Source organism: Talpa occidentalis, unplaced genomic scaffold (assembly GCF_014898055.3).
Source record: "Talpa occidentalis isolate TD23 unplaced genomic scaffold, MPIMG_talOcc4v2.1 talOcc4.4, whole genome shotgun sequence".
NCBI classification, from domain to species: domain Eukaryota; kingdom Metazoa; phylum Chordata; class Mammalia; order Eulipotyphla; family Talpidae; genus Talpa; species Talpa occidentalis.
In genome coordinates, this window is record NW_023604295.1 from 117,911,563 (window position 1) to 117,932,127 (window position 20,565).

At 43.4% G+C, this 20,565-nt stretch overlaps 1 protein-coding gene across 23 annotated transcripts in view; it reads right to left on the reverse strand.

The window, feature by feature from the left end:
* Positions 1-20,565, reverse strand: part of SLC20A2 (solute carrier family 20 member 2) — a 97,402-nt gene continuing 76,837 nt past the window's right edge. For 22 of the 23 annotated variants that reach the window (XM_037526166.2, XM_054700939.1, XM_054700931.1 and 19 more), the window contains 6 exons: positions 16,374-16,490; positions 11,615-11,818; positions 9,645-10,236; positions 7,238-7,423; positions 6,015-6,099; positions 2-1,498 (listed from right to left, as the gene is read on the reverse strand). In XM_037526166.2, coding sequence (XP_037382063.1) covers positions 1,334-1,498; positions 6,015-6,099; positions 7,238-7,423; positions 9,645-10,236; positions 11,615-11,818; positions 16,374-16,490 — 1,349 coding nt within the window. In that variant the 3' untranslated portion in view covers positions 2-1,333. Of the gene's footprint in view, positions 1,499-6,014; positions 6,100-7,237; positions 7,424-9,644; positions 10,237-11,614; positions 11,819-16,373; positions 16,491-20,565 lie in introns of all 23 variants that reach the window. The other variant, XM_037526169.2, reaches the window with a different exon arrangement.

Here is a 20,565-nt window from a genome sequence, read left to right on the forward strand (position 1 = left end):
TATACATTTAGAGAAAAAACTTCTGAGGCAAACTCTTGAGGGACATTTTTTATTATAAATTTAATATGGTTGATTAATGAAAAATCACAATGAAGTACCAAGAAAATGTTTGTCAATATAAAAATTTTAGCAGCATTTCCATAGTTTCAGGCTCTAACATTAGTCATACTTCCTCCCTCCCGCTATTAACAAAGAAGAGAATCCAGTGGGACTACAGTAGAGCATCAGGCTGTCAGCTTAGTAAAGGCCTCCAAGAAATCCTCAAATCCACTGTATCCTCTCAGATCCCCTCATCCCCCTCCCAGATATCCAGAATGTTAAAGCACTCACTTGAATGTTTGAGACAAATTCTGCTGTTCAGACTGCCGGGGAGGGAGAGGGGTGGACATTTCAACTGGACTTTATATGTAGTGCTTGATCACGTGTCCTTACGCTGTGCATTCTCTACTCTTGACAGCAATGAAGGGCCACTGCAGGGCTACCAGTATCCGGCAAGTGGCAGCAGTGGTGGGTTGGGTGGGGTGGGGAACTCCGAGTGGGATGTGCACATGATGGGGGGCAGTGCCCCACCCCACACACTACTGCTCTGGGCAGGCCGGGGCACAGTGGTCTAGCTACATCCCAGGTTAATGGTAGGATTAATGAGAAGGGGAAACATACAATATGAAAATATAATACTGGCAAACTATTCCCCTGCTTCTTTGGTACTTTCCAAAATTCTCTGATCAAAAAAGTATAAGGGAAGCACACCATTAAAAAATTACAGTTTTAAGTATTTACAGAAGCAATTATGATATATTACATAATAATCAATACACATTATATAAACAAATTCTTCAGTGAAAGCACTTGTGAACTCCTGTTCCAGTATTATTCAACAGTAACCATGTGTACACCTTCCCAAATGTGTATCCGCCATCTTGTATCTCACTTATCTTACAGTATATTAAATGGGGAAAATACCACTTCCAATCTATATTTTCCTTTTAAAAGGGTCGTAAAATTTGCCACTAAAATCATTATGTACAAAGATTTGCTGAATACTCTAGGCAAATATCTCCACTCCCATTCTGAATATGAAATAATGCTACCTATTCTATGTATACAATATATATTTAATATATAAGTAACTGCACCACGTTATATCACCAAGATACCAGTTTAATGCACATGATTATGTACAGTAGTTAAGTTAGCTCTGGAGGATGATCCCACAGCCTCGGTGAGCAGTGTGGTGTGGAATCATGTGGAAGGGACACGGGCAAGACACCCCTCCCACACAGACCCGCACCAGACCACCCCTTTCCTTAGTTACTGGCTGGAAGAAGACAGATCACACGTATGGAAGGATCCCGTACATGAGAAGAGCCATGATAGCAGCACTGAATACCCCAGCCACGGGGACAGTCACAAACCACGCCACAAAGATGTTTCGGAAGAGGCGCCAGTCCACAGCCTTCCGGGAGCGGATCCAGCCCACGGCCACCACGGAGCCCACCTGTAGGAGCACAGACATTTTACATTAAAAATAGAAGCCCACAGATTTAACGTGAGGTACAAAATCTACACTCAACCCATGTAAGCTGGCATCTCAAAGATAGGCTACATTATAAAATGAGCAATTCTTTCCCTTAGATTTGCTAAAAACCTTAAAAATCATTTAGATTTCAGGAATAATTCTTTTAGGATTAGTCTATCAGTAAGTCATTCTGATGGACTTTTCCACTTGCATCCTACTCTAGAGTGATACAAATCAATTAAAGTGTTTCCTCTTCGCTCTGCATCTTACAAACTATGAAGTCCTTGTTTCAAATATTCCCCATGTAGGTTACTGCTTACTACAACATGTAAGCTGCTTTAGTTAAGTAATGAAGTGGCAATAACGTATTCTTAGAATACAGAGTCTCAAAATGTTGGAGCTGGAGAAGAACTGAGACCATCTAATCCACTTCACTCATTTTACAGAAGATGAAACAGACCCCAGTGGGGCAGAGGAAATATCGTAAATCACAGCCGATTAAGGACTAGAACTCAGGCCTCTTGGTTTTAAATTGGTTTTCTCTGCTACCCTCAAACTTCCTTGCAATGCTTGCGGCACTTTAGCTTCAGTTAAAACGAAGCATATCTATTACTGGATTTAAACAGTCCATCATGCTTCACAAAAGTGGTTGTTTACAGATACTTGAAAATTAGAAAGTGAACACCGATTCAAATATTTTCCTAAACAGTTCATTTTAAGGCTTGTCGATAATTTAAAAAGGAAAAAGAACACTTCATTTTAGGTATCCTGAAAATGGAAACCATAAAGCAAGAAGTCTCGTAACATCTACACCTCTCTGGGGTTCCAGTGAAGTTCAGAGTTGGACAGGTGAGGTGTCCTGGGCCATTGTAAGGGGCTCTTGAATCTCTTCCGACCCTCAAATACTTAAGCATCAGCAGCCGCCAATGAGGTTCAGGGAAAGGTGTTTTAAAGCAATCAAGGTCTAACCACAGAACCCTAATACTGAATGGTTTATGGACACAAGCTGGAACACCAAAAAAAAGAGTAGCTTATTTAAATGTAGTGAATTTGACCTTTTGTCAACACAAGCAGTGATTATCTAGCAATTCCATACATCACGACAGCAACTAAAAACCTGTGTAAGGGATCATCAAAATGATGATGTAAATTCTTCAGCTGTATCCAGTGCACTATATGAGCCTGACAATCCTGTTCAGCAGTTCCTATAGAACATGCCAAACAATCGAGATTTTTCTACTGCATAGAAGTAGATTGTTTGCATGTTCTAGAAATGTGACAGCAGAACTGAGGCTACCAGAAAAGAGTAGGGGAGCACAAAGGACTATGTGGAGGGTGGGTGGTGTTTGGCGATGGGCGCAGTGCGGTAACACATTTGTAGGGGTGTGAGCCGTACTCCTGAAACACATACAGTGTTGTGAATTAACATTACCACAATAAGTATGGTAGTAATGAAAAGATAGTGTAACATTTATTTAAAAGCAGCTGTAGGGCCTCCCCGGTGGCGCAGCGGTTGAGCGCTGGGTTGCGAAGCTGCCCGCGGCCTCTGTGGTGCCGGTTCGATCCCCGGCTGCTCCCCGGCCACTGGAGGAGGGTCCCACATGGCGCGCAGACCTCTCCTGCCGCCCGCTGCTCCCCTCAGCAGTGTACTTCTGTCCTTCTGCCTGCTCTGCTCCCCGCTCTGGCTCTGGTGAATTCTCTCACCCTCCCGCGCTTCTGACTGTACCCAGTGCATGTATAAACAAACAAACAAACAAGTAAATAAATAAAAAACATGCCTCTATTAAAAAAAAAAAATTAAAAAAAAAATAAAAAAAAAAATAAAAATAAAAGCAGCTGTAGGGTAAATAAACAGTATCAGGCTTTTCTGCCCTCCTGCCATCAGGACAGATGACGGATCCCTGCGGTCCTGAATGCATGCCTGATGGCGGGCACCTGGAGTAGGGTGTGGGCATAGGTAGATGGGATTCACCTGGGCTGGGACTGGGCTTATAAGGGCAACGTCATGGGGAGACCAGCAGAGGAACGAACGAGAAGCAGAATGAGGAGAGAAGCAGAATGCGAGAGAAGGCCAGAGAGCCCAGAGAGAGTGAAGACTTGCTGGGGGCTGGGAGCCCTGCCAGCCTCCCGGCCCCCCAGCACCCCTGCCTGCTGTGTACCTGGTAAATCCCTGCAAAAGCCACCGAGGGCTCCAGGACTTCTCCTTACTTCGCCTGCTCGGGTCATAGAGAACCTGCACTGTACCATTCCTGCCGTTACGGCAGCCCAAAAGACTATTTATGCCTGAAAAAAAGTTCAAGGCCTCTCGGGAAGGCGTATATTTAGCAGCTTCCTCTGGCTTCCAGACAGCACAGTGGATTGTGGAGGTGGAACAAAAGGGAAGATGGTTTCTTTTCACTCCACAGTCTTGTGTTGTTTAAATATTCCAGTGAACGTACACTTTTGTAATTTTTAAGGAACTGAAACTAGAAACGCCACGTGAGTGAAAGGAGGAGCCCGCACTTCTGCCTTCCTTCCCTCGGACAGTGCGCGGCAGAGGTGGGAGAACAGGGCGCTAGCCAGTGTCCTCGTGGCACCCTCTGCCCTCTACCCGTTGTGTGATTGTGGGTAAGTGACTCAACTTTTCTATGTATGCTTCAGTTTCCTCATTGGGAAACGAGGGAGACTTAGAACGCACTCACCTCAAAAGCTTCTGGGGGGATTCAGTGAGTTCCTGTTCACAGCGCACTTTACACAGTGCCCGGCAGAGGGTGCTGCTCACACACTGAGCTGAGGCTGGGTGGCAATCAATTATGGCGATTGTGGCTACAGTCAAGAGGCACCCAGCAAGAGGTGAGGTCTGAATTCTGTTTGTCACATGCTTGAAGTATGATCGTGAGAAAGAAGACTGACTCTGGAAGCTTCAATTTTCTCAAAATTGGGATTAATGCTGCCAATGTCAAATGATTGCTGAAGGGATTAAATGCCATATTTGAAGTGTATAAAGCACTAACCACAGTGCCTGACACTATATTCAGGAAATGGTAGTGATTTTACAGTGGAAAGTATGGGTTTTCTATAGTAGCAACAAAGGAAAAGACAAAACAAAAATCCAGTGAAACCTCTCTCCAGAGAAGCTGATAAGATAATCCACATTGCAGAGCCCCAGCTTTGTCTTAAAAGTGATGGCACTTAAAATAGTCCTGAAAACAGGGCCTCCCCGGTAGCCTAGGGCTTACAGTCTCAGTGCTATCACTGCTAAGGCCTGAGTTCGATCACCAGCCTGGGAGCTAACCCACATATGGCACAGCAGGCCTCTCCTGTCTTGCCCGCTGCTCCCCTCAGCAGTGTATTTCAGTAGATTGTCCTGTTCTGTTCCCCACTCTGTCTCTGGTGAATCTTCTTACCACTCTGCCCCCCATACCTCCAGCCTACACCCCAGATCTTGTATGCAAAATCAGTCTTTAAAAAAAAAATATTTCCAAAAATACTGTGTGGCTTTCATATTTGAAACCCTTCATATTTGAAACTCACTCTTAGTAGGTATTTGTTTATAAACACTCCTGCTCCAGCTGTTACACTGGGTAAATGTGGACAGTGCCTGTGTCTTGGTCACTGCCCTGCCCCTGGTCCTGCCTCACACACAGCAAAAACAAATGAGTTTTCTTGAATGATACAAATGAAGGAAACTGGAAAGAGTCTGGAAGTGGTTTGTGCTTTGATGAAGCTAGTATTTTTTAATATAGGAGGCCCACCGAAGGTGTTTTAGAATTCCCCCTGCTACGGGGTAGACCTGGTTATCAGGCCTGGGTTCTAGTCCTGGCTCCAGTCTGGGTGCCCTCAGTAATTCCCTGAACTCATGGAGCCTGTTTCTTCTTCATTCATCGTTTGGATTCTTTAGTACCAACTTTCCACCATTCTGACAAAGAGCCCCTGCCTGCACACCCCTCAGGAATGTGGGAGCCCCAGGTGATCAATATTAAGAATTATCCCTCGTTTAGAGTTTACTCTAAGGCAACACAGTCACTTTTACCATCATATAAGGAAAAAGAACTGAAACATCCGTGTCTTACAGTTCCATTGAGCTGATTTCTGCTTATCTCTAGTTGCACTGTTAACTCCCAGTCCCCTGCAATGGGCTGGAACTGAGTGGCAAGCCCCCTACGAATATGGTTAGCGCACACATGACTTCAATGCAAAATCCACTGTGGAAACATGAGAGAGAAACAGGACAAATGGAAAGTATGAAGCACACATCAAGAGAGCTCCTGCCGTGCATGCACTGAGCAGAGTTTGCAAGACTGAACGTGTCACGCTGCTGAGCAGGAAAGGTTGAGAGGGACAGTCTGAGAAAAGCAAGTGCCCACATCCAAAAAGGCTCTAAGCAGACCCAGCTTGAGATGATTCTTTCCACAAACAACCATATACAAAATGCTACCAGTTTTTCTCAGATTCACTTGGTGACCGTGGACTGAGCCCAGCGGCTGCTGAAAGGACAGGGCTGGCAGGGGCCTACCTTGCAGTGTGTGGTGCTGACAGGAAGCCCGATGTTGGAGGCCATCACCACTGTGAAAGCCGAGGCCAGTTCAATGGTGAAGCCGCTGCGGGAGGGAGCACAAGAGACACATCACAGGCGCCCTTTGTAAGGGCCTTGCTGACACCCCAGGGGTGCCAAAGGCTCACCAGAACATTCTTTGGGTCAATTATTGAGTGCTGACTGGGCAGACAGAACAAGAAACTGCTGCATAATGGCCACAATTCATACTAAGTCTCTGCATTATACTTTTTACAGATTTAAATAGCCTTGTTTTTCTGATATGTTTTCAAAAACCACACATTGTAGTAACTGGGTCAGAAATTCCTGCTGTGTAAAAAATGGTAAATCAGTCATTTCTAAGGTAGCATAGGAAATACTATACTCTCATTTTTAAAATGTTGTTACAAAAAGTGATTTTTCATCAGATTACTAATTTTTCTCCAATCTTATAAAAGAATTTGTCACTGAAATGAATTTGAAGGGAGAAAAGATTTCTTACAATAGGTAGTTCCAAATTTCAGTTGTATTCTGAAAGTTCTTTTTAGTTTGTTATTTCACCCCATCTAATTCTAAAGAACACACATACTAGAAGGCCACATGGAAACCATGTAGAAGACATGTGGGAGGAAGTGTCCAGATGCCCCAGAGCATGGCAGGGGCACCCGCTCGCCATGAGCCGACAAGGGGTGGCAGGAGAGCTAGTCCCAGAGGGTGGCAGGAGAGCTATTCCCAACCAGCAGGTGGAGCTGGTGTGGCTGGGAACTTTTGGGAATGGCCTGCCCTGGGCCTGGCCTGATTTGCCTCTTCCCCACTTGCTCTCTGGCCTTTACACTGGGTAAAACCACCAGTGGGAGTGAACTGGGGGCTGCAGGGTGAGTTCTATTTTTCTCTTGCCTCCCACCCTGCTTTAACTTCTCCTTGTCCTTCCTTCTATCTCCTTGTCTCATTTTCTGTCCCTCTCACAGTGCCACTACGGACAGGGCTGACGAGGGCAAGAGGGATGGTGATGATGGGTGGTGAGCAGAGGTAGGGAGCCTGGCTCACCCCCTGCCCCTCTCCTCACTGGCTCCCACCTGCAGATGGCTGTGCTGAGGGGGTTGGGACAGAAGAGCATCACGAGAGGACTTTGGGGCCTATCAACTCGGGCTCCATGGTGGCCTCAGAGGACAAGTTTGCTGATCCGACCTGCACCCGCAGCTTACCTGGATGGTGTGATAGGAGTGAGGTCCTTGCCCATGGTCTGGATTACTCTTCTCCCCCAAACCCAGAGACCTGTGCAAATTCCAACTCCTCCATAAAACAGCAGCCAGACAGGGGTAACTGCTTCTTGCAGGACTGCGCCTTGTTCATAAATCAGCCACAAAGCTACCAGGGGACCAATGGCATTACTGGGGGGAGGGAGGAAAGGAAGATTAAGCACACATTGTATATGCAGAGAGTGTCCAACTTACAATGGAACTTAGGATTCTCCAACTTCACATGGTGCAAAAGAGGTCCACGTTCAGCAGAAACTGCAGAAGGGATTTTCAATTTTGATCTCCCAAATTCCCCCCAAATGTTGCTCATTTCCCAGGGGAAACAAGTGCCACTGTCAGTACAGCATTCAATAAATTAACTATTCAACACTTAATTTCAAAATGGATCTTACATGAGATGACACTGCCCAGCTACAGGCTAATGCAAGTGCTCTGAAGACATGAGCACAGGCGAGGCTAAGCCGTGATGTTTGGTGGGTTAGGTGTAGGAAATGCATTTTGGACTTAACTATTTTCAGGTGGTGGCGGGTTTATTGAAGGGTGACCCCACCGGAAGTGAAGGGAGATCTGTACAGTTATGCTTCATTTCATCTAATGGGAGCCAAATTCGTCCTTGAGTGAACATCTCAGTCATAGAGTATATACTTCTGCAAACCTAGCTGACACAGCAGACAACCTGCCGGGGCTGCACAGGGGGACCCCCTTCACACAGTCACGCAGTGCTTGATGCCACCCAGTCAGCCACACCGCATATACACTGGTGGCCCCAACAGGTGACCCACGGGGCCTGGGTGTGTGGCAAGCCTTACCCTCTAGGTCTGTGTTCACATGACATTACCTAGCAATGATTTCTTAGAACATATCCCTTCGTTAAGAAACGTGAGGCCATAAGTGTAGTGTTACGCAGCATGACTGTAGGCACTGAGCACAGCAATCCTATGATTCATATTTTGAGGCACGTCCAGATTGTTTTCCATAGCAGGAGCACCATTTTGCATTCCCAATAATGGTAGCCGGGTTCCAATTTCTCCACATCCTTGTCAACCCTTGTTATTTTCTGTTTTTGTTTTATAGTGGCCATCTGATTTATTAATTTTTTAGGAGTACTGAAAAATCACAAGTGAACTAAAAAAAAAATCCTTTTTTCTCCTCTATTGCTTTCCATTCGTATTAACTACCAGTTTTGGGCATATGTGTCAGGCCCCACACTATGGGATCACAAACATTACTGCTAATCATTACTTCTCATACCCACCCTGAAAACTAGGCTGTGTGATCCCAGGCAAGAAAGATTATGTTTCTGACTTTAGATTCCCTGTTTTTGAAGGAACTACTTATGAGCTCAAAGCGCTGTTTTGAGGAGGGTTAGAGAAACTTATAAATTCACAGCACTTTGCCAGTATCAAGCCTTCGAGTACCAAGAATTCTTGATAAGGAGGAAGTGGGGTGATGGCTGGGAATCAGACAAAAAATTATTAAGACAGAACAGAACACGATGTCTCAAATGAAAGAACATGGCAACACCTATACAACACTGAGCAGAGAATAAGTCCAGGACTCTTGCCTGGTGGAGAGGCTTCCTTTAAAAAGAACAGAAATTAAGCTGCATATGTGTGGAAACCCAAGCCCGTAAGCATAGAACAGGGCAATAAAAAATACAACAATAGCCTGTTTTCCTGGTTTGGACAGAAACACTAGCCCTGCATATTAATTACAACAGTAATAGTGAGAAATGTATAGATCCAGATGATGTGAAGGGCATTACCCTAAGCTACGTTATCTCCCGAGCATCTCACTTAATCCTCATAGAAACCTTATGAGGTTGGTATTTATTTTACTCCCATTTTAAAGACTGGAACATGGAGTCTGTGGGAGCTCAAATGACTGATCCAGGGCTACCCCACTGGTAAGAAGAGTAGAGACTCCACATATCCCTACACACTACGACATACTCCAGGCCCCCAGAACCAGTTGACCTCATCCCCAACGTGCCCCTATGGCCTCTGTGCTCTTCTAGAACTGGCACACTCCTGCCCCAGGCCTGTGCACCTGCTGCCCCCTCTTCTAGGTATGTCCCCCACTGCAGATGTCACTCAGGGAGTCCTTACCCAAGCAGCCTGTCCGACTCTGCAGCCCCACCCCCTCCTGTTGTGCCTGGGCCCTTCCTACTTTATCTTTCCCTCTATCATTTATCACTGGTTGGCACCCTGGGGTTACTTATCCATTTGTGTACTGTCTGTGGCCCCCTGCCCTTCCTGGCAGGGACCGTTGTCCGTGTGTGCAACGCTGGATGTGGCCCCCAGAAGAGTACCTGGCCCCGACAGGCACTTGCGGAATGAGTGAGCACACTTACCTCACATCATTGCCGCCGTGAGCAAAGGATCCAAAACAGGCCGTCAGGACTTGCAGAAAATGGAAGAGGAGGTGGACCTCAGCTGTGTCTTTCTCCTCCTTCTCCTCGTCTGCAGGGTCCTCCCGAGGCTGGTCTGAGTCTGTGAGCTCTGAGGCCAGCTTCATCTCCACGCCTCCCTCTTCTGCCTCGATCTCGGCCTCTGCTACCGCGTTGCAGTAGCTGGAGTAGCTGTCATAGCGGAGTCTCTTTTTCGAATAGGACACAGTGTCGCCCACCAGCTTTTCACTGTCCTCCGGTGCCGACGACGAGTCGGCAGCTTTGAAGGCCGAGTGCACCGGCAGCCCGCAGATGGCAGCCGTGTAGCAGGTGTAACTGTTGTTCCGCCGCAGCAGCCGGTAGTTGTTTTCCTGGGCGGGCCTCTCCTCCGGGCCCCGGTCCGTGTGAATTTTGTGCAGCAAGTCTTTGTAGAGCCCCGAGTCTTTGTGCACGGTGTGGTACACGTGCGCGTCACTCCTCGTGTGGCCGTCGAAGCCGAAGGTGCCGTTGGAGATGGGTGACTTGGTGGAGCCGTGGGTCATGGAGAGCGCCCTTCCTGAAAAGGGTGCAAAGGTCTTATTCGCTAGCCTCCTGGATAGAAATGGCGGCTGGAAGGAGATACTCCCTGCCATTTCATGGTGGTTCTCTCTGGAGGGTGCAACGTGGATGATTTAAAAATTTTAAATTTTTCCCACAGGCTTTATTTTCCCAATTGACTCTAAAGGACATATAATAACGCAGCTCAAACATAAGAGGAAACTTGGAAACATACCACAAAAGGGTACATCCAATACTACTGGGTTTAAAAAATGATGTTATTTAAGTTCTTCTAAGAAGTATCTTCCAGAAATTACTACAGTGCTCTTTCCATTCCTAGTAATGAAGGAAGGGAGAATCCTTAAAAGGACTTTAGAAAAACTTCACATATGAGGGATAAAATCCAGTTCTCTGTGGGAGAGATATTTAGTCACTCCTTAAAAGGCCGATCATGACTGCGAAGGTGGTATCTGTCAGATCAGTGGGGCAAAATTAATCTGCTTTCTTTGGGCCAAATCCAAGACCACACCTGTAGAAAGTGGTGCCAGGGCCGCACCTTGTCGAGAGGTGGGATGCCTGCCCAGACAGGCTGGCGGAGGCTGGGGCTTTCCCATCATTGTCCACAAACATCAGGGGACAAAAGGACACCTCCAGGATGGTCAATGTTTTCTGAGGTTTCTGTGATTCTACAGTAGGACAATCTCCTCAGTTCCAATTTTAAGCTTTCTTGTTGCATCTTCCAGGAGGAAGGCATTCTTAGGGAACTGGAGAGACCACTCTCCCTCTAGCTGTCAGGCACCTCCGAATGTGCAGGCGAGTGACTGCACAGAGGGCAGTGCAGGTCCTAGGAGCTGCTGCAGATATTATAAATAGCATTTAGAAGAAAGTCACAAGACAAGAGTGCGGCCACTCTGTCGGCTTTATGGTCTCCCGGGGCCTCTTTAGCCTCTGGGTTTACTTAAAACATAAAAATAGGGAGACTTTTGTGCATTAAAACCTAACCACTTGGGCCTCCTGGGTGGCGCAGCGGGTTGAGCACAGCGCTGTGAAGCTGTCTGCAGCCTCCGCAGTGCCGGTTCGATTCCGGGTGGGCCAGGGAGAATCTCACATGGCGAGGCAGACCTCTCCTGTCTCACCCGCTGCTCCCCTCAGCAGTGTATTTCGGTCTGTCTGCCTGTTCTGCTCCCCGTTCTGTCTCTGGTGAATCCTCTCTCCCTCCCACAACTCTGGCCTGTACCCCAGCTCTTGTATAAATAAAAATAAATCTTTAAAAACAAAAAAACCAAAACAAAACAAAAAACCACCCAACCACCCATACTTAGGCCTAGCTGGCTTCCCCACCCCAGCAAGCCCCGCTCTGTCATCAGGCAAACCCAGACCCTCCATGTGGGTCTTACCGTAGGAGGCCCTGGGATGGTTTACCGTTGATGTGCCTTCTGAGGTCCCAGGGGTCTCCCCAGCTGACCCCGTGAGAGGAACCGTGCTGTCGTCAGTAGTCTTGGCACCTGGTAGCTCTTTAAATACTGGGGACTCCACTTCCTGAACTTTATTGAGGCTTTCATCAGAGGCTCGTGATAAAGCACCTTCTTTTCGTAATTTGCCTATAGAAAATACAGTCATAAGTTTAAAAAAAATTGCAAGAGAATTCCTGCTATTGAAAATGAACATAAAAATGAATATTTATCTTTATACTTTAGTACTTACTTTGAAAACAAAAAAAGTAATAGCTATACAGGGAAAATAAAGTGGAAAGTTCAACCAATTATCTAGGAAACTCAAGCCAGAAAATTGAGCTATTGAGGAAAAGATGGGGCTTCAGGCAGTCATCCCATTCAAAACCAACAAAAAAAGACAGGGTTAGGCCTAATCCCCAAGGCACCCTCCAGGGTAAACATTCTGGAATGCTACAACCATTTAGGCCAGTCTTTTCTTTTCTTAGACTACCATCAGACTAACTGAAATGTCTATCCTTTTTGTCTTCATAGGTATTATTATAGTCTGGTTTTCTTCTCCTCAATAAGTTATTGGTCTCAGATTTCTTCAGGTCACCAAATCTTAGGGAACAAGTAAATCATTTTCCTTAAAAGGAACAGAGAGAGACTACTTACTTTAAAAAACCCTTTACTTCAATAGAAGCAAAGAATTTTTAAAAAGACATTTTATAGCTCAGTAGCATTCTTTCTAATCAAACCTGACATATGCAGCTGCTGACTTAATGATCTTGCTGCTTGCAGTGTTTCTGAGCAAATTTCTAAGCTTTCTCCTTCAGAACTTAAATATCCCAGATTCTCTGCTTGACAACACGCGTACACTCACTCTCCATCTGTCATCTCCATGTCTACCTAGACAGTCAGATAGATCTTTAAAACTCACTTTCTTTTATATATGCAGGGAACAAGACTGTACCTGCAGATTTCTGACCTCAAGTTGCTTATCATACCAATGAGAAGACAGTACTTGTAAAGATGACAATAATTAAAACAAAAATTGTTTAATTACAATTAGACAGGTTATTTTCTACATTTTATTGATGGCAAAAGGAAGCACAGAGAGATCATATCAGGTAAAATTAGGCAATTCAGCTCTACGGACTGTGCCCTTAACCATTAGTCTGTACTTAAAATAACAGAACAAGAAATATCTAGTGAAATATCAAAACATACGGCACTAACAAAAACATTTCCTGAAATGCCAGAATAGGGAACAGGGTCAGGTTCTGCTGTGACATTATAGCTTGAGGCTGGAAAGCAAATGTTTTATGGTCCTTTTGACATTTAAGTTTGGCTATTAAGAAAAGCCTTTACAAAAATCAAAGCACTGAAGTATAGTTTACCACTGCCATGGGGGTAGATCGGACAAGCAGTATGTTTGAGAGGGGCTCATCTTAGGTGAGTGCCATTTAGAAATGGAGGAGGTTATGTTTATTCCCAGCAGAGAGCAGGTGGTCACTTCGCAGGAAGGAAAGAAGCTGGTTACTGCTCATTATTGGCTTGCCTTTACACTTTAGTTTCATATGGTGGATTTTAAAAAATTATTAATGAATAAATGTGGAGTTTTAATTATTACAATGGATTTTTTACTATTAATTGATTCATATGGAATTTTTAATGTAGATTTTTAATATTAAATATGTGGATTTTTTTATTCTTAAACTTACACATAGTAAATTTATTAATGTGGATTTGTAAAATTATTAGTTTTAAATTTTACATGCAGTGAAGTGTGTATGTGTGAGTGTGTGTGTGTGTGTGTGTGTGTGTGTGTGTGTGTGTAATCCTGATTCTAAAACACATCCAGATTTGGGTAACTCCCATCATAATCAGGACATAAGAGGGTTCCATTACTCCCAGAGCTTCCCTTATAGTCAGAACCTCTCTCTGCTCAGCTCTAACAGTTGATAACCACTGATCTGGATTCTGTCCCTATAGTTTTGTCTTTTTCAGAATGTCACATAAATGAAACCATAATGTATATAATTTTTTGAGAATGGCTTCTCTTACTCAGCATAATGCATTGAAAATCATCCATGTTGCTACATGTTAGCAAGAACTTGTTCTTTTTCAGTGCTGAGCAATATTCCAATACTTGGATGTGCCACAGTTCATTTATTCATTCTGTTACTAAACTGTGTTGTTTCTAATTTTTGGTGACCATAAATAAAGCTGCTATAGTTATTCATATGCAGATTTTGTGTAAATTTAAATTTTTATTTCTCTAGGAGTAGGTATGTGTATATTTATGGCAAGCGGATACTACAAGAGACTGTCGAGATATTTTCCCTGAGTGGGTAACCCATTGGACATTCCCACTAGCATGTATGAGAGTTCCAGTAGTTCTTGATTTGCTTTAGTCTGTTGCATATTCATTTTTCTAAAGCCATTCAAATAGGTATATGGTGGTATCTCACTGTGTTTTTGATTTGCCCTTCCCTGATGACTAGTGATATTGAGCGCCTTTTCAAAAATTTATTTACCATTCACATAGTAAATTTCTCACAGAGCAATTTTGACAAAATGCAATTTGACTTTTTTTATAAGTCATATTTTTGGTGTCATCTAAAAATGCTTTTCTTTTTTTTTTTTTAATAGAGGCATGTTTTATTTATTTATTTGTTTGTTTGTTTGTTTTGTTTATACATGCACTGGGTACAGTCAGAAGCACGGGAGGGTGAGAGAATTCACCAGAGCCAGAGCGGGGAGCAGAGCAGGCAGAAGGACCGAAGTACACTGCTGAGGGGAGCAGCGGGCGGCAGGAGAGGTCTGCACGCCATGTGGGACCCTCCTCTGGTGGCCGGGGAGCAGCCGGGGATCGAACCGGCGCCGCAGAGGCCGCGGGCAGCTTTGCAACCCAGCGCTCAACCGCTGAGCCACCGGGGAGGCCCTAAAAATGCTTTTCTTAACCAAAGATCACAAAGGTTTTCCCTTATTAGTTTTTCCATAAAGTCTTACTTTTTCTATTTTACATTTAGATCTCTGATGCATTTTGAGTGAATTTTTTTTAAGGCATAAAGCTTAGAAAATGTTCTTTTTTGGCATAAGGATGTTCAATTATTCTAATACCATTTCTGTAAAAACTATTCTTTTTCCCTTGAGCTTCCTGTGTGCTTATGTAGGAAATTAATTTGTCATATTTGTGTGGGTCTAAGGGTCTATTTCTGGATTCTATTCTGTTCTGTTAACTATTAACCATGGTGTTCTCTCTCTCTACTGATATCGCTGTCTTGTAGCTTGATAGTAAGTTAAGAAGCATGAATCTTCCAACTTTATTATTTTTTCAAAATTGTGTTGGCTATTCCAGTTCCTTTGACTTTCCATATAAATTTTAAAACTGTCCAATTCTTGTCCAAATCTACAAAATATCTGTCTGGATTTTAATTTAAATTGTGTTAAATCTAAAGATCAAGTTGAGAAGAGCGATCAACCAATTAACAAACATGGTGTGTCTCCTCATTTGCCAATTTGGTCTTTGTAATATGGTTTCCAAATTCAGACATGTCCACAGTTGGAATATGATTGTAAAATACAGTAAGGTCAAAGTAACTCTTTCTTTTGAACCCTACTATAGCATGTGGCCTCAAGGTTCTGATTTCAATTACGTTGCCAGTGACAGGTAAATAGCTCTAGCAACTTTCTCAGCCTTTTAAAAAATGTTTCAGTTGAGGCATAGCTTATATACAATAAAATTCAGACATCTTAAACATGTAGGTAGATGACTCCTGATAAGTGTGCATACTCAGCAGCCTGTTGCCCAGTTAAGACAGACTCCACTTTCATGTCCTTGAAAAGGTCCTTCATTGTCCTTGAAAAGGTCCTTCATGCCCTTTTTACTCCATTTCCTGCAACTCCTCTGGCCCCAGCAACTAGTGATTTCTATCAGTGTAGATTAATTTTCTCCGAAATCATGCAGTATATGCTCTTTTGTTTCTGGTTTCTTTTGGTCCAACATGTTGTCTGAAATGAATCATGTATAGATGACTCATTCTCTTCTATATTGTATAAATATACCATAATTTGGTTACCTGTTCACTTAATAATGAATAGTTGGGTAATTTACAGTTTTTGGTTGTATGACTAAATGATTTATGTACAAGTCTTTTTATGAACATGTATTTTCATTTCTGTTGGATACATACCTAGGAGTGGAGTTCTGGGTCATATAGTAAATGCATGGTTTAACTTTATAGGAAACGGCTACCTTAATTTCCAAGTAGCTGTCTTATTTCCCATTTTACCATGATTGTCTGAAAATTCCAATTATTCTACTCCTTCATAAACACTTGGAATTGCGAGTCTTTATTTTTAGCCATTGTTGCAGGTGTGAAGGGCTATCATATTGTGGTGCCAATCTGCATTTCCTGAAGGTCAGCATTTTCCATCAGGCAGGCAGAACTGGACTGCATAGTTAACTTCCAGTTATCAGTGGCAACAGGGATCTTCCTGCTCGCCTGGGTCACAAGTTAGCAAGAAGCAGTTCAAGCCAGGAAACAGTGAGGAGTGAAGAGACAAGGCCTAGGCATGCATCTCAGCAAGTATTCTTGAGTTATTCATGCTCCCATTCCCCTCACTAGTAAGTATAATTGCTTTACACAATTACCATGTGTGAAGCCTCAGGAATTAGGAGCAATTTTGTAAATTAGATGAATAAAAAAGCTCTTACCTGTTATTTTCCTCCGCATCCACGGACACACAAAGAGCCACACAAAAACGGCGAAGAGCAGTGCTACCCCAAAGGAGATGAGCGCGATGGCCCACACGGGAAGGACCAGGCCCAGCACTGGGGAAAGAAATGACAGCAGTGTTGTCACAGGACAGTTTCTGAAGGTCAACCTCGGATCCACATGCTTCCCATTCTGCAAACCCAAAATGAATCCTCTGGATTTTGTTTACTAAAACTCTAAACCAAAAACAATATGCTGTACTTTTGGGGGTAGAAAGCTGTGTGTTTAAGACACACATTCATCTTGCGAATGCATGATTAAACTGGTGAATAAGGTAAAAATTTTATATTAAAATTTTACCAATTTGGCATAAATACCGTATTAAATTGGGAATACAACCATTTACATACTATCTCAGTGTCTAAATTTCCAAGTGGACAAGGGTGACTAAGAACAGAGTCCTCGTGTTCCCCCTAACAGCCTGCCCCCTCCCCTGGTGGTAAGCTGAGGTCTGGAATGCAGCCCAGCCAGGCTGACTGCTGCCTCTCTGGTCCTGCAGCATTCAGCACCCCTACTTTAAATGGACATGACACTCTGACCACATACACAAACCTTTTGTAAAAAAGTAGCCTAGAAATAAAAGCTTTTTAGGGGCTCCCTTGGTGGCACAAGGGGTTAAGATGCAACACTATGAGGCTGTGCGCAGCCACTGAAGCAAGAGTTCGATCCTCAGCCAAGGAGGTGACCTGCATGGTGCAGCAGACCTCTCCTGACTCCCCCACTGCTCCCCTCAGCAGTGTATACAGTGGATCTGCATGTCCTGTTACCCACTCTCTGGTGAATCCTCTTACCCACCACATCTCTAGCTTGCACCCCAGCTCTTGTATGTATGTATAAATAAATAAATGTTTAAAAAAAAAAAGAAATAAAAGCTTTTTTAAAAGGACATTGCCCTTCAAGCTTAATTCTTCTTTGAAGTGTTAACTCAGGGAATTATAACAAAGAAAAACTTCTCATTAAAATCCAATAATGTACACTACATTGCAATTACATTAGTCAATAAAAGGACAGAACTACATGTGGCTTAGTGGCATTGTATTTTCCTAGCTCTACAACATCTCTGAATCTCCTCACTCTGAATTTTTTACATAGTTCGTCACTGGTGGCTAAAGGCACATTTCACACGCAGTTAGTGTACAACTTAAACACAGATGCCTGTATAAGAACATGAACTATAAAACTTCCCATTGGGTTATGTGTAACAGTAAAACTTTGCAAGATAACTAATACATGCATCATCGTGGAAATGTGAAATAATTATTATATACAATCATAAAAATGAGATACACCTGTAGTATTGTTAAGAGTTTTCAAGATCTAATTTATGTTTAAAAACAAAACAATACCACATTTACACTCCCACCTTATATGTGCAAATATATAAAGTTCTGGAAACATTCAATGGTTATTCCTGTGGTGAGATGAAAAGCTGGAGGAAGGGTTCACTTTTTACTACATGTACTTTTCTACTGTTAACTTTTAAAGTAAATAATAATAAATTCATAAAATATATAATAATACTTTTATAAATTGTTCAAAGTTTTTGAACAGTTTCAGGAGTGAATGACTTAAAACTTTGCTCTGGGTTCTTAGATTAAATAAATCTTTAAGGATTCAGGCTTTGTTACATTGTTAACTATTTTATACATACAAACAAAACAAAGTTATTCAATTAAGGTATTATAATATTTTGGTAGTTGTAAGAGGCAGCAAAATAGGTAGTCAATACAATAAATGGGAAGTCAAAATTAACATATAGAAACATGAAAACAAAAATCCAGATTCACCCAGTTTAATTATAGCTAAGGGGTCGGAGTATGGACACTTAGGAGCTAGACTGTTCTACTTCCACATTCCCCAACAAATCAGAAAGCCGAGGACTTAGGCAGGGTTGGGCAGGGTGAGCTGCAGCCTGCCCAGCTCCCCTCCCGCCTTAAGTGGAAGCTTGGGGCAGCTTGTAAACCACCCAGGGCACCCTTGACCACACAAGAGAGGGCCCAGGGGCCCTGGATCCTGGTTCTTGCTTTCTATCTTCATGTCAGTGTCTTCATACAAGTGCCAAAGAGGCACTCCAAAGCTGCTCTGGCCCAACTCTGGTAACTGTTGATGATATCAAGCCAACCCATGAACAACACCAGTCTCAACAGGGGAAAGGATTTAGTTTTTGAAGAGGTTTTTCTTGTTTCCTTTGTGGTTCCTGGTTTAGTGGATGATAAAATTGTTAACTGTGCCCCTTTTGGTTTCTTGTGTTACCCTGATCTGAGAGGGCCTTGGATGCTGCTGGGAGACAAACAATTTGGGAGACTTTTTTTTTAATGAGGGGACACCTTTGCTTTTCGATGCTATTTTTTTCCGCCCATGCTGGGCAGAGTGCACTACAAAAGCAGAGAAGGGTTGCTTTGTGTGGTCCTTTCTTCAGGCCCATCTGTGAGCCCCCCCCCTCCCCCCCGGGGGGATTCCTGAGGGTGTCAGATGGACATGTGAAAGGGAGGAACAGAGGGCAGTGATAAGACTTTTGATCCTCTGCCACAGAACCTTCCCCTGCTTTTGGACCTTGTCTACCACAGCTGCCTTTGCCATAGCCTGACCTCAAAGTAGCCAGAGAGCTCTGAAGTCACTTTCCTGGTCACAAGAAACTAGAGGGAAAGGAGGGGAGAAACGCATTGCCTGGGGTGGAAGGGGTGGGAGAGAGAGTAAAAAAGCCAAAGCAAGAGGGGGTGGGAATTGTATGGGGGCTAAAACCAAGATGAAAATGCACACATCGTGCAAAAATTAAAAATGGTGTAAAAATATATACAATTAAAAAAATAAATTTAAAAAAGCCAAGGAGGAGGAAAAAGAGCAGAGAATGGAGGGAAATCAGGCCAGTTGTTGACAGTGAATAAGAGAGATGTGAGGAACAGGATCGAGATAATTTGTCTTACTAAATCATTTCAGCAATCTAGTAATTTAATAGAGCTTCTAAGGAACACAAGGATTTACTTTTAAAGCCTCATTCATGACATGCAAACTGACAGTTATTGATGCTACGTAGTTCCAAGTTGTATTAAATATAAGCTATCAAGTGTCAAGGATAAAAAATAAATAGAAATATTCAGTTTATGAAAGCAATAGAAATGATGTTCACCCAAGAGAAAACATTTCCCTTCTGCAAATTGAAGGTTGAATTATATACAACAAAATTTGTGATAAAAGTACTTTCTCTTCCAGTGAGAATCTCAGATTGTTTTGCAGTAATTACACCTTACGTTGGCAATAAGGCACGGTGTGTCACTTCACTCTGTGGACAGGCAAAGTAGGACACGGCTTGAATTGCTCCAGTTCCCTTGGCCAAAAGTGGCTGCCAGGAGCCAAGGCTGGGCGCTTGAATCCCAACCCTCTGCGCCAGCCACTCAGCAGCCTTTCATCTCAAGTCCCTTTCATTTTCTGAACAGTAAAGATATGATGAATAGTGATTTAGCTCTAACCTCAAGTATCTTTACAATTCAATTCCAAATCTTCCAAAGATCAGTCTATTCAAGTGACTCGGGGAAGAAGAAAACAGAATGTCTTATAAGCACCTAAAGTCTTCCAGAAGCATTACTTTGTTGTACCTCCTTTCTCATACGTAAAATCATTATTAACATCTATAAAGTGAATAAAATTTTTACAAAGACAGTAAAACTTTAGCCCATATTTGCCCCCACATACCCCTATCCATCAGGAAGAGAAGAAGAGGAGGGAAGCAAGCAGGGAAGGAGGAGAGGGAAGAGACAGTGGAAGAGGGAAGTAGGCAAGGAGGGGACAAGGGAGAGGAGGAGGAGTCGGGGAAGCAGGTCTGTCTCAGGTGTAGACTGCCTGGGGAAGCCAGAAAACAGGTCTGATTAAATGTGAGAATCCATCTGCAGTTAAAAAGAGTGAGCAAAGGTTGCTAGGCAGAACTATTAAGAGCACCCTCTATATCACCATAATAAGAGCAGTATTTAGGGTGAGAGGTGGTTACAGCAGTGGTTCTCAACTGTCCCATGTATCAAAATCACCCAAAGGCCCCCCCAGGAAAACAGATGGCTGAGCTGCAACACTTCTGACTCAGTGGGGCTAGGGTTGGGCCTGAGAACTGGCACTTTTTGACAAGTTACCAAGTGATGGTGA